Source organism: Fragaria vesca, unplaced genomic scaffold (assembly GCF_000184155.1).
Source record: "Fragaria vesca subsp. vesca unplaced genomic scaffold, FraVesHawaii_1.0 scf0512956, whole genome shotgun sequence".
NCBI classification, from domain to species: domain Eukaryota; kingdom Viridiplantae; phylum Streptophyta; class Magnoliopsida; order Rosales; family Rosaceae; genus Fragaria; species Fragaria vesca.
This window is the reverse complement of record NW_004443397.1, coordinates 576,083-588,102: the sequence shown is the minus strand read 5'-3', so window position 1 is coordinate 588,102 and position 12,020 is coordinate 576,083. Positions and strand designations below refer to the sequence as shown.

General features: G+C 36.9%; 3 protein-coding genes across 3 annotated transcripts; 1 reads left to right on the top strand and 2 right to left on the bottom strand.

Annotated features, from left to right (window-relative positions):
• Positions 1–1,155: 1,155 nt before the first annotated feature.
• LOC101293946 lies at positions 1,156–2,498 on the top strand. Its single transcript, XM_004309535.1, has 3 exons — positions 1,156–1,527; positions 1,800–2,172; positions 2,263–2,498. The coding sequence occupies exons 1-3, from the start codon at positions 1,156–1,158 to the stop codon at positions 2,463–2,465; spliced, it is 948 nt and encodes a 315-aa protein (XP_004309583.1). The 3' UTR covers positions 2,466–2,498.
• Positions 2,499–2,850: 352 nt separating this feature from the next.
• LOC101306779 lies at positions 2,851–4,483 on the bottom strand. Its single transcript, XM_004309498.1, has 5 exons — positions 4,052–4,483; positions 3,875–3,954; positions 3,641–3,716; positions 3,169–3,294; positions 2,851–3,065 (listed from the first exon to the last, which is right to left on the bottom strand). The coding sequence occupies exons 1-5, from the start codon at positions 4,382–4,384 to the stop codon at positions 2,922–2,924; spliced, it is 759 nt and encodes a 252-aa protein (XP_004309546.1). The 5' UTR covers positions 4,385–4,483; the 3' UTR covers positions 2,851–2,921.
• A 513-nt stretch (positions 4,484–4,996) lies between these two features.
• Positions 4,997–10,789, bottom strand: LOC101306486. The gene is made up of 21 exons (XM_004309497.1): positions 10,447–10,789; positions 10,060–10,314; positions 9,850–9,974; positions 9,694–9,738; positions 9,326–9,407; positions 9,158–9,226; positions 8,777–8,947; positions 8,618–8,683; positions 8,468–8,536; positions 8,261–8,335; positions 7,770–8,119; positions 7,514–7,650; positions 7,310–7,404; positions 7,201–7,239; positions 7,065–7,124; positions 6,659–6,760; positions 6,502–6,553; positions 6,313–6,368; positions 5,965–6,029; positions 5,820–5,871; positions 4,997–5,604 (listed from the first exon to the last, which is right to left on the bottom strand). The coding sequence occupies exons 1-21, from the start codon at positions 10,621–10,623 to the stop codon at positions 5,548–5,550; spliced, it is 2,199 nt and encodes a 732-aa protein (XP_004309545.1). The 5' UTR covers positions 10,624–10,789; the 3' UTR covers positions 4,997–5,547.
• Positions 10,790–12,020: the final 1,231 nt, after the last annotated feature.

The window sequence follows — 12,020 nt, the reverse complement described above, 5'->3', positions numbered from 1 at the left end:
ATTGGCTGAAATTTTGCAGAGATGATCTACACAATATTATCTAGATACTAGACGGTGGAGATGAGGAAATTCAATCGAAAAGTGGTGCAAAAATGAAAATCCGCACCAATTTTTTTGTGCGGACATTCGCAGCTTAGAAAATCCGTATATATATATATATATTCATAATCGTAAATAATAAACTCAAGAAAGAGATCGAGGAGAACATATATAGGATGTACGTGGTTTGAGAAGAATGGAGGTCTGCGTCAAATATATTGATGCGTATTTGTATATATTTTTAGATTTTATCAGATTGAGGAAAATAAAAAATGAAAATGAAAACCAGATTTTCTCAAAATTTTAAGGGTAGAACTAGAATGTTAAAGGTAAAAAATAAATAATGAGGTGAACTGAACATTTAGTGGGGTGGAAATAGCCGCACCTATATACAATTATTTTTACATGTGATCTCATGTTTTAATCCCAGCTTTATTATCACACTAAATGTGTTTTGTGGGATTATCATCTAGCGTTAGTTTTTGCACTCGTATGTTTTTCATGACCATGACCTATATTTAAGCAAAAGGATTTGTTTGATGCCAACAAATTCCTTCATCTTTTGCACATTTGAGATAATGGAGAAAACTAACATTGGAGAGTAAGAATAAAAAAATTTAGCACACATGAAGAGCCGCCTTTTAATGTTTAGTATGTTGTTAAGATAGGATATCTGAGATCAAATATTGTTTTGATCACTAACGAGCTAGAAAATGACAATTCATGACATGTCTAACCGATTCAAGTTACATGTTTTGAGTCATGACAAGTGAGTTCATCAAGGTAGTTCGCATGAAGAAATGATGAGAATGGAAATGATGTCGTATCATTAACATTGGATCTTAAGGATAATATTAATCATTAGATAATATTTCATTTGAAGAGATATGTTTGTTATACGAATGAATGTTGAAGAATTAATCATTTCTAGCCGATGACATTCGATTTTGGTTTCAATAAACACTGAAAGGGCGACCTAACCCGTATTTACTATAACAAGCGCAATGAGCATCACTCGTTACAAAGTACAGAGTACACACCTCAAGTTGCAGAGAGTATTTTCCAAACAATTCATAGGAGGATAACAAATCAAATCCTCCAAACTGAGTGACCACGATGCCCTTAACCATCAATCTTGTTCCCTCCACAAACCCCATATCTCTCTCCCCACGAAACCTCCTCATCACCTGCGGAATCTTCCACGTCCTTCCTCTTTCTCCTTCAACACTTCGTCCCCTTCTAGTGAAATGCAGGGCCAGCTCCTCTGAGAACAGCGGTAGCTTCAAGGACTCGCTGGGTGGCATTGTGGGCGAGCAAGTGGAAGAGCTACTCAACAAAGAAGAGAACAAGGTTTTGCTTGATGGGTTGGTCAAAGCGTCCGGGAGGGTTGAGAATGCCAAAAGAGAACTCGCTGCAATTGAAAGACAAGAACGTGAGGCTAAGCTTGCGAGGGAGTATATAAAAGAACTTGAAACCAGGGCTTCTGAGGTTAACACTCTTTTCAAATCCTCATTTTGGATTGTTTTTCAGCCTTTTCTGGTTTATTTCTGAATTGGGTTTTGGTTTTAGATACCTTCTCTAATTTCTTGGAAGTGAAAAAGCCGTACACTTTGATTTTCTCTATAACTTTATTAGGTCCCATTGAGTGTATTTGTGTTGCTAGATAGTGATAGGAATATGTTTGTTTCATTCTTGTTGTGTTTCTAAGACATTTCTTGTTTGTTATTGCTTACACATTGCTTTGTCTGTGTATGTTAAAGATTGAAGAATGTCAAAAGGAGATATCAGAGGCAAAAGCCATGGTGGAAGAAGCCGAACGTGCCCTCACACAAACTGGGGATGAATTCAAAAATGGATATGCTTCTGCAGAGACCGAGAATGGGGAAATCGACAAGGATCAAGAGAAATTGGAATCTATAAAAGCAGCTTCAGTTGCTTCCCTTGTTGGCACAGTTGCTGGATTGCCCTTCTCCTTCACTCAAGTGAGCAACAGTTCTGAGCTGATACTCCCTCTGGCAATCACCTTTATTAGCTGTGCACTGTTTGGAGTTACATTTCGATATGCCATAAGAAGAGACTTGGACAATGGCCACCTGAAGACTGGAGCACCTGCAGCTTTTGGGGTTGTCAAAGGTACTAATACCATCCTTCTAGCTTACCAAAACTTATGACTGCCTTGCATTTTATGATTTAGGATTGAAGTCAAATTGTATTGGTTTGCAGGTCTTGCTATGCTGGAAGCCGGAAAACCTCTGGAACTAAACACTGATAGCTTAATATCCCATGCTTTTGATGGTGCAGTGTATGTATCTGAAAATCTTTTTGTTTTTCTTTCTGCTGCTGTTGCTCTAGACTATTTGTTTAAGACGAGGCTCTTGAGTCCATTTCCTATCAAGAAATCTGTTTCAAGATCCAACTCTAGATGATGTTCACCTTTTAAGTTAAGGTGTTTATGAATTCAGAGGAACACAATTACTTTGTATATACAGTTGCAACATGTTTGCTAAAATACAGTGAATAGGTGTGTTTTGATTTCAAGCAATCTTTTATAGTTAGACTGCAAGAGTAGCAACATGATCTACTGTAAGTAAGAATTTATTTAGGTGTATGTTTCTTCTACTGCCATGGACCAATCAGTTTACATTCATTTGGTCACATGTTACTTTGCTATCCGAAAATTAGCTATTCACAATGTGAGTCATGCTAAACTGAACTTTAGAAATTGACTTCATTTCAAAGGAGTGCAGCCGGATTATACACTCTAAATGTAAAGGAATCACCATAGTTTGCTAAATTCAAAACAGTATGCACTTAAACATATCAGACTACATTTGCTATGTGGGATATCCTCATTCCCTCCTGCTATTTGAATTGCTGATATACTACTGTTTCCTTCTTTCATTGTCATCCCTATCTTCCTTTAAGTCACTGTCTTGTAAGGGCCTTTTGGGAACTCCCCGACCATCAATCTCGTTTCTTGCCTGCTCTTGGCCGAAACGCAGGTTCTTATTCTCTCTTTCCCTCCCCTACCGACAACATTAGAAATTTAGAACCTTTCTCAGACAAGGGCATATATCCTTATATTCTATCTAGCATATATTGAAACTTCTATGCAGCCAAAGTAGGTACCTTCTTCGAGGCTCCTTGATGCCCATCTATATGATCTCCTTTTTTAGTCATTGAGGAAACATGCTTTGCAGCTTCATTGAAGAATTGAAATCCCTGAAGATCTCCATTTTTAATACTTGCCTCTATCTACAAGGGGAAAGATATGGAATCTCAACAATAAGTGTAGGCTCAGTAAGAAAAATGAATTAAAACACAACCAAAATGCCTCATTAGTCTAGAACCTGTTCCCCCACAAACCACTTGCCAGCCTTACAAGGGCTTATGGTTTCCTGATTTAGCTCAGAAGTATTTATCATTCACTTTTAGGTATTAAGTTTCCTTATCAATAATTACATTTCCCTAACCAGTTGAAGGTAGTTTCTGCAAGGCTTGTAAGATACTAAGATATACACTGATTACACTCTACCGCACAACAACAAAGTAAGCAGATTGAACCGGGTAAAAAGAATAATGTAGAGAGAACTGATTCTACCTGGACATGAATAATGCAGAATATGATGCTAGCAATGGGCAGCCAGCTCTCCTCAGGGGACAAACTCAAATTCGATCTAATAAATCATGCCGAAAGTTGATCAATAGCATTAGTGGCTATATAATAAAAGGTATTCTAAAGATCACTACTCATGATTATCAACCATTCAGCAAGTGCAAACTAGCATTCAAGAGCATTCAAATTCAGTACTCGAGAGTTGAGAATTGAAAAAACCTGATGTAGGGGGTCAAATACACAAGTGCATAAACTGCATAGCGCCTTTTCCCAGTATCCAGCCAAGCAAAAACCCAACTCTACCATAACCATTTCAATACCAATAAGTAAAAACACAACAACCTCCAACCAAACTAGAAAGCACAAGTTGTGTTCTGTTTTCTTTTTTGTTCTTACCAGCCAATTGAAGTAGGGAATGAAGCTAACAACCCCCATGACCGCAAACCTAGCATCGGTGGAATCAATACCGGAGCCAGCATCAGGATCATCTGATGGAGAAGAAACCGGGGGAAGCACCAGCGAGGAGAGCATGCACGCGCCGATGGCGGCGGCGAAGGGCGCGTCGTGAGGTAACTCGGCTCGAAAGGTTGTGTATTTGGTGGTCTTTGTTGGGTTGGGAAACTTGTTGGGAAGAAAAGAAGAGGGTTTAAGGGCGGAGAGGTAAGGAGGATGAAGATGATGAGGAGGTTTAAGAGCGATGAGAGAGTTTGAGAAGTGGATTGACACCATGGCTCTTTAGCTTTTGGCTTACTTGCGTCTACTCCCAATCTTAATCTCCCACCCTCCTCGATTGTCGCGCGTTTTGGGAACACAGTCCAGAGTCCAGACTTCAACATTGTTTTTTTTTTTTCCTTTTTTTTGTTTGGTATTGGAAGTGAGATGGCAACCCAGTCAGTACTCGAAACGGTCAGTATCTAAACCGAGATCCATAAAATTCTCTTAGTAAAGCCAGATTAATATCTCATCGCAAGCGCACAAGCCCATAATCATCTCAAACTAATCTCTCATCACATGCATACGAACCCGGAAGCCTCTTAAACTTACTGGTCACAGACTAGTCGGAGTTAAGACCATAACTCTTATCATAAAATTTCATACTAAACCGCTCGACCAACTTTACTCTACACCTAATGATTTTATTTAATGTGCAAGTCTTTTTCACATATTATCTGGTCTTTACCATTCTTTCATTACCGCCGAGTACCGGATACTCCCGTTTGATTCCTTTATTATTATTATTGCTACTTCACATCCTCTGTTTCTCTATATTTCAATTTAGATATTTGATTTGGTGGATCCTCAACGTTTACCCGATACCCAACTGTAGCGGTGAACTGGTGATTGCTTGAGTAACTGAATTGTTTCGTTTATATAGGAACAGATAACATTCTGTTCTACTGCGATCATATACAAGCTCATTGATTCTGTTTGGGAAACAATAACCACACGATACAGATTTTTTTTAATTTTAAGTTAAATAAAACACACCCCTGTTGTATATATAGCTTCTTTCTTTTGAGTCTGGCTTATGTCTACTAAAACAAATTTGCCCGCCAGCCTGGGAGTTGGGTCACCGCAGGAATGGACCTATTCATGATCCTTGTGAATCCAGAGACTCGCTTATTCGTCATCTCGAGTGGCTGAAATCCTCAAGGGAACTGAACTTATTAGATACAGTGGCAGAAGAGAATAGATCCAGGTACGTCCATGCCACTCCTAAGCAATCTGCATGCATCTACATTATCAACACAGCCATGCACAATTCCCATTCGCCATGGATGAAAAAATGGTGGAGAACAGATTCTGTGCGATTTACAGCTCTTGCTCGGATGTACATAGTGGATCCACTTTACACTAATCACAAGTTTGGGTTTTCAGGCACCCTGCACCTGTTATCTTTTGTCCCCATTTTCTTCTTGCTCAGATACAGCATTTAGCTGTTGTTTCAACTGTCAACAGATGATACAATCAGTAATAAGGCGTAAATGGAAATCAAATAAGCAGCAACGTCATGCCAACTGTAATTGATGTATTTTCTTGAATATCTGTACTAGACTCTCAGACTCAACCACAATATAACATGGAAAGAATTTTCTTGTTGTCGAGCAAAAGATTTAAGGCAAGAATATTTTAGTTATATTTTATAAACCATTAAGCAACTCACTTGAGTCTCTCTCATTTGTTCAGCAGTCAGTTCATCATTCGAGTTGTTCATCCTGTAGGGACAGAGAAATAATTCGATAAACATATACAAGACAAACGTGGAAAAGGATATCACAAGTATTCCGTTTGGATTTAAGATAACTAACCGTAATTGAAGCTCCGAGATCTTGAGGAGCAGTAGCCGCTCCCTCTCAGAAACTGCTGGCTCTACCTGTTGATAGCACAAATTAGAGAACAGACAAAGTCCACAAAGGTAATGTTCGATCACTATCTATCAATCCAGTGGAGATATGGATGATTAAAAAAAAATCGGTTTTTTCAGTCAAAGCTGAGAATACTTCTTTCTTTTCAAAATTTTTTTTATCAATCAATCATAGTAACCTGAATTCTTCCAAAAACACAATGGAAGCTATTTCGAAATCAATTTATATCCAGTTGATAATCATAATCATCTTTTGTAAAAGAACAACTATGACAAAATAAAATAAGCTTACATTCCCATTGTTCTCAGAACTGCGGGGCAGTGGAGGCAACTTTCCATTTGGGGTAGCTGAAACATAATTGATTACCTTAATACTCAGTATTGTGAAGTTACTAGTAAAACTAATGTCATGCATCATACACACACACACACACACACATATATATATATATATATATATATATATATATATTCCACTCACCTTCTACTGCCTCAGCTGGTTGCAAGATACTCAGCAAATTCACAATAATGTCCTGTAATTAATAGAAAATTATAAGCACAAATAACTTTTAGCTTTGGAAATCAACTCTTCAAGCCAAATACACTTTAGCTATGTAGGAACAACTTTCCAAATCTACCTGTTGAATTGACAACTGCTGAGAAAGGTTCTGAAGGTGAGGTAGAAGTGATACAGGAACGTCGCTGTTGTTGTTCAACTCCTTTGAAGACGAACTAACAGGCTGAAAAATACAAAATGACATGAATGAAAGGACAGCTCAAATTTGAGGCTAGTGACAATTTGTGACCGACTGGTGTTCATGTTTTTTAAGTAGAAAGTAACATCATATACAAGAAGACTGAACTGAAGGAAAAATCTTATGCAATCATGACATCCATCAAACAGAAACACAAAATTTGATTTCGTAGTGCTTCATGACCACAATTTCGTGTTCGCCAACCACAGATCAATTACATCAAAATCTTGTAGTCGACTCTCTTTTGTAAGAATATTAGAGAGAGAGAGAGAGAGATTAAAAAACCAACCATTTGCCTAGATTCAAATACCCAATCACCAACGCTGGCAGACTTTCTTAGAGGTGATCCCTAAAATAACAAAAGACAACATAAATCAAACTAAAAAAAATTATTTTGAAGAGTTAAGCGCATGTTGGCCACCCACCTGTGAAGGTCGACGTGGTACTGTACTTGATGGAATATCCTATGGGAATTTTTTTGTAAGTTAGTGATTATGAATAATAGAATAACATACCATAAGAACAAAGCCTCACCTTTACAAGATCTAAATTTTCTGATGTCACTGAGAATCGCCCTTTTATTTGCACCAGATTAGCCTTTGACTTGTCATCCAAAGAATCTCTATACCCTATTATAGATAAACCATTTAGTGCTCAAAGAATCCCAAGCAGATTGTACTCATATAAGTACATATGTCGTTGCAATGATCATTAATGAATAATGAACATCCTCATTACCTCCTGAAGATTTTATAGGAGCTGACAAACTATTTGCTGAAGCTCGGTTTGGAAGCATCAGAGGACCACTGAAGCTTGGTGTTCGTCTTACTTCACATTTAGCTTTCTCGATAGCAGATAGGTTTTCATGATCATTCCTAAGAAATGACAGAATATCAGCCACCAATCATGCACAAGAAAAAGGGTGTGTCAATAACACCACCCTTATTATATTCATACTTAATATGTGACATATACGTATAGAGAGATGACAAACCTTTCAAAAATACGTCCCACCTCCGATAAAGAATGATTAAGCACACCACCAGGCGTGAGTGGGCCACTCCGCGATTGACGACTTTTCACAGCTACAATTCTAGGCTTGGCCTGACTCGTGTCTGTTTCTGATGTAGAGGCTATTGCTTCAGAGCTTGATCCATTTTTCGTCCAGTCTGTCCCTTGTTGACCGCTAGATTCTAATATATCATTATCAAGAAGCTTCCCCTTTCTGTTCACACATTCAACCTGTTGTGCGTCATCACCATTTACTTCACTTTTGCAATCAGTCCAAGGTCGTTCATTCTTGTCATTCAATTTTCCCAAACTAGATTTCCAATCATTTGCAACCTGTTAGCAACACACAAAAAATAAATTTTTTGCATAAGAATGTAACTACAAAAAAAGTCAACATGAAACAGAAACTAATATACTTGATCTGTGCTTTAAATAGCACTCCAAATGTCTCATAATTAAAAAAAAAATGGTAACCTTATAACTAAAGGCTTTTGATTTTCCTTCTTCGTCAATCATTTCTGAAAAATCATCATCATCATCATCTCGCACCTAGCAACAAAGGGAAAGATGTATTCAGCTGCACTCATTCGTAATCGTACAGCCAAAGAAGGATTACCACAATGTGATAAACTATCTTTACATAAACATGTTAGTTTTTCCTATATAATAAATGTAGCATACCATGGATGCTTGAGCTTTTAAATCCTCAACATCAAAGTTCCAAGCGCTAACGCCTCGTTGGTACTCACTCTGATCAACGAAAAACAAGATAATGATTAAGAAAAATTATAACATAAATTCTCTATCAAGTTCATAAAAGGAGGCTCAGACCTGTGACATTGCCTCTTGCTCTGCTGAAGGCATTTTCTTCAAAGCCAATTGTGCTGCATCTTTCAGCTGCAAGATTGCAATGTTTCAGAAATTAATAAAATAAGTCAATCACCACATATGAAAGCAAAGAAAAGATATAAAAACAGTATGACAGCTAACCTGGAGGGCTTTTACACGATTCCAAAGTGGTGGCAGGTCTGTAAACAATTTCTTAAGAGAAAGCTCCGGAGGTTTTGCAGTCTTGAAAAAGGAGTGTTTCAACAATTTTTCTGCTGTTGGTCTCTTTGTTTGATCTTTTACGAGGCACATTGCAACCATCTCTTTAAAAGACTGAGCACAACTGGAAATCCTCCAATTAGAATATTATTCAGGAAGAGAAACATAACACAAGGCAGCAAGAACAGTGACCATTGCATACCAATACACAATCAACTACTATATGTTTTTCCTACTTTAAACACATCTATCAATGCCACTCTCTCTATTAAAAAAAAAAAAAAACTATCAATGTCACTCTCTATCTAGAAAGAAAAACAGTACCTTGGAGAACTTTTTATCACGATCATAATCAAGTCCAGGAGGGGCATTCTGTATGGTCATGAGGAGAACCTAAGAGAACAAACAAAGAGTTAGAAATGCCAAGATTTTCAATGAAGAACTACCTTACATTTATTTACATTTTAGTTAAACCTTTTCCAATAGAAGTACCTTCATGGGAGGATATTTTGAAAATGGTGCATGACCATGTGCCAACTCCAATGCTGTTATACCAAATGACCAAATGTCGGCCCTGTACCAAAAAATAAAAATAAAAACTAAGCATAGAACTTCCCCTTATTTATCATACAAAACAAATAAAAATCAATCTTGCTCCACATGGTAATGAAGATAACTTATCAAACAGATGAGACAGTGAATACTTGCAAACAAAAAAAGTAATAAAACTCTATGATGCATTGATTTACACATATATATACACTATAGGTTAGTAACCTACAAGCCTATAACCACATCTGACAGAGGTGAAATCCATTTCTTAGAACCTGTTTTAGTTATCACATGAAATATAAACTCACTTGGAATTGTATCCACTTCCTGGTTGCAGTACCTCTGGTGCCATCCTGGAACGCAAAAACATCTTAAAATCTCATATACACAGATAAAGAGAGCAATTAGCATAATATGTGGCAACAAATAGGAATTAAGTAAAACTTTGGTGACTTTATACTTACCAGCAAGGTGTTCCTACAAAAGTATTTCTTGACCTTTGTCTATCACCTGCATCAAACATGCATGCTGAAACACCAAAGTCCGCAAGCTTCACCATCCCATTAGTATCGAGTAATATGTTTCCAGCCTGCATCAAAAAAAAAAACAATTACATTAGAATCAATTCGAAAACAAAAAAGGTACGGAAGTTTATTTAGAAGTAAATTACAGACCTTAACATCTCGATGAATATGACCCTGTTTGTGAAGGTAAACCAAAGCCTTAAGTGTTTCCTTTAAAATGGAACCAATTGCAGCCTCCTCAAACCCATCCGGATACGCAATTTTCATGAGATGCAGACAAGAACCCTCCGCCATAAACGGCATGACCACCCAAAGGTTCCTTTCCACTACAAACGAACAATACGACCTTACAACATTCGGATGATCTATCAAATGCATTGTTTGCGCCTCCCTACGTATGTCATCCTACAAAAACAACACATCAAATCATGGGTTTTCAAATCTGACTCATCCGAATTAAGCACGCATTTACAAATCTAATCTATCAATCTCGAAAATGAAACAACTCCAATAATACCAATCTCTAATAAAACTCACAAAATTGTTATTGCAACGATCAAGATCCAAGCATTTGACGGCGACGACTTCATTGAAGGGGAGATAGATCGCTCTGTAAACAGTAGCACTGGCGCCGTATCCAACTTCTTCTAGAAGCTTGTAGTCGCTCGAATTAGCCGAGTAAGTTCTGGGATTATTACCTCCCATCCTCCCCATACCAATCAATCACAAAGAGAGCAGCGGTGCTTGTGGTGGCTCTGCGTTTCGAGCTTTGGGGTCTGCGTTTCGATGATAACTATATCGAGTCGTTGACCGGCATGAGAAGCGCTTTAGACAACCAAAGAGAACTCAGAACTGGCTGGCTTTCTGAGTTTCACTGAATGAGTTGTGTTGTGAGATGAGAGAGAGAGACACACACGGTGCTGACGTGTCGAGGTGAATCAGGTGATGAGAATGTTGCCACGTGGACCTGTCGTTTTAAACGGACGGCTGTGTTTCCGCTTTTGGTCTCGGGGCTGAGTTGTCAAGTTGGGGTAATCGGCCTTCCTCGGTAGCAACTAGCAACCCCAATTACTTCTTGGAATTGTTATGATTTACTTAAATTCAGAATCGGGGTAACTTTTGGGTTAAACATGTTTGGATAAGTGTAAAACAATAATGAGATAGCAACATTTTTTTTCGTATGCTACGGAGGAATATGTGACCATGAGGGTTGTTTGAAGATTGGTTATTTAAGGTGACTTGTATCCGTTAATCACACGTCTATTTGATTTGTTATTTTTTTTAATTGAAGATTGAAGAACAATGCAAATTTTCTACCGTTCATATATCCTTGAATCTTTTGACTACGGCGAGTTATTAAATTAATGTCTTCATCTAGAATTTATGATCAATGTTGTCATGATTGGTCATTTATGTGTTATTTTCTTTGGTAAAGATATAGCGAAGATTTGTTTCGTTTATAAGTTGACGTGTAATTGAAAGCATGATAATAATTGGTCGTTAATAATATGTCGTTAAACTGAAGACATGTTACTTGTTAGTTTTTGAATTGTCGTTATGTCATGCTATGTTGGTGATTGGTTGCTTTCCAAATTGTTGGAAATTCAAACATCGACAAGGATAAATTAGATTAAAAACGAAGACTTTTAAAGCATATAATCTTTTACATTAATTTAAGGATTAATTACAAAACATCACTTGAACTATGATGTTATTTTCATTTTCATACCTAACTATTAAAAACTTGCATCTTCATACCCGAAGTTTCATTCTGTTACCATTTTGATACCATGACCACTAACACTGTTAAAATTTAAAGGTATTTTTGTCATTTCAATAAATATAATTTATTTTTTGACGTTATCAAATATAAATAGAACAATTTACTTTAACAAAAATATTCAAAAAAAAGAAAACTCCAAAATTAAATATTTATTTTTGCAACAATAGTGATAAAAGTTAGTAGAACTTTTGTATGTATATATATTTTTTGGGTTACATGTTTAGCAAAACAAAACAAAATAAATTAAAATATATAATTATGATAAATTATATCGAGAAAATATCGAATATCGATGGAAATTTTATCATATTTTATATAAACATGGTAT

What these genes read in the sequence shown, in the direction of transcription:
- LOC101293946 (XM_004309535.1), top strand. Translation starts at nt 1,156, where the DNA reads ATGCCCTTAACCATCAATCTTGTTCCCTCCACAAACCCCATATCTCTC. An exon ending in TTGAAACCAGGGCTTCTGAG is followed by an intron (nt 1,528 to 1,799) that starts GTTAACACTCTT and finishes TGTATGTTAAAG; the next exon opens with ATTGAAGAATGTCAAAAGGA. An exon ending in AGCTTTTGGGGTTGTCAAAG is followed by an intron (nt 2,173 to 2,262) that starts GTACTAATACCA and finishes ATTGGTTTGCAG; the next exon opens with GTCTTGCTATGCTGGAAGCC.
- LOC101306779 (XM_004309498.1), bottom strand. Translation starts at nt 4,384, where the DNA reads ATGGTGTCAATCCACTTCTCAAACTCTCTCATCGCTCTTAAACCTCCT. An exon ending in TATTTGACCCCCTACATCAG is followed by an intron (nt 3,717 to 3,874) that starts GTTTTTTCAATT and finishes ATGATTTATTAG; the next exon opens with ATCGAATTTGAGTTTGTCCC. An exon ending in ATCAAGGAGCCTCGAAGAAG is followed by an intron (nt 3,066 to 3,168) that starts GTACCTACTTTG and finishes TGTTGTCGGTAG; the next exon opens with GGGAGGGAAAGAGAGAATAA.
- LOC101306486 (XM_004309497.1), bottom strand. Translation starts at nt 10,623, where the DNA reads ATGGGGAGGATGGGAGGTAATAATCCCAGAACTTACTCGGCTAATTCG. An exon ending in TAAAAGCTCAAGCATCCATG is followed by an intron (nt 8,336 to 8,467) that starts GTATGCTACATT and finishes CTTTGTTGCTAG; the next exon opens with GTGCGAGATGATGATGATGA. An exon ending in AGCAGTTGTCAATTCAACAG is followed by an intron (nt 6,554 to 6,658) that starts GTAGATTTGGAA and finishes TATTAATTACAG; the next exon opens with GACATTATTGTGAATTTGCT.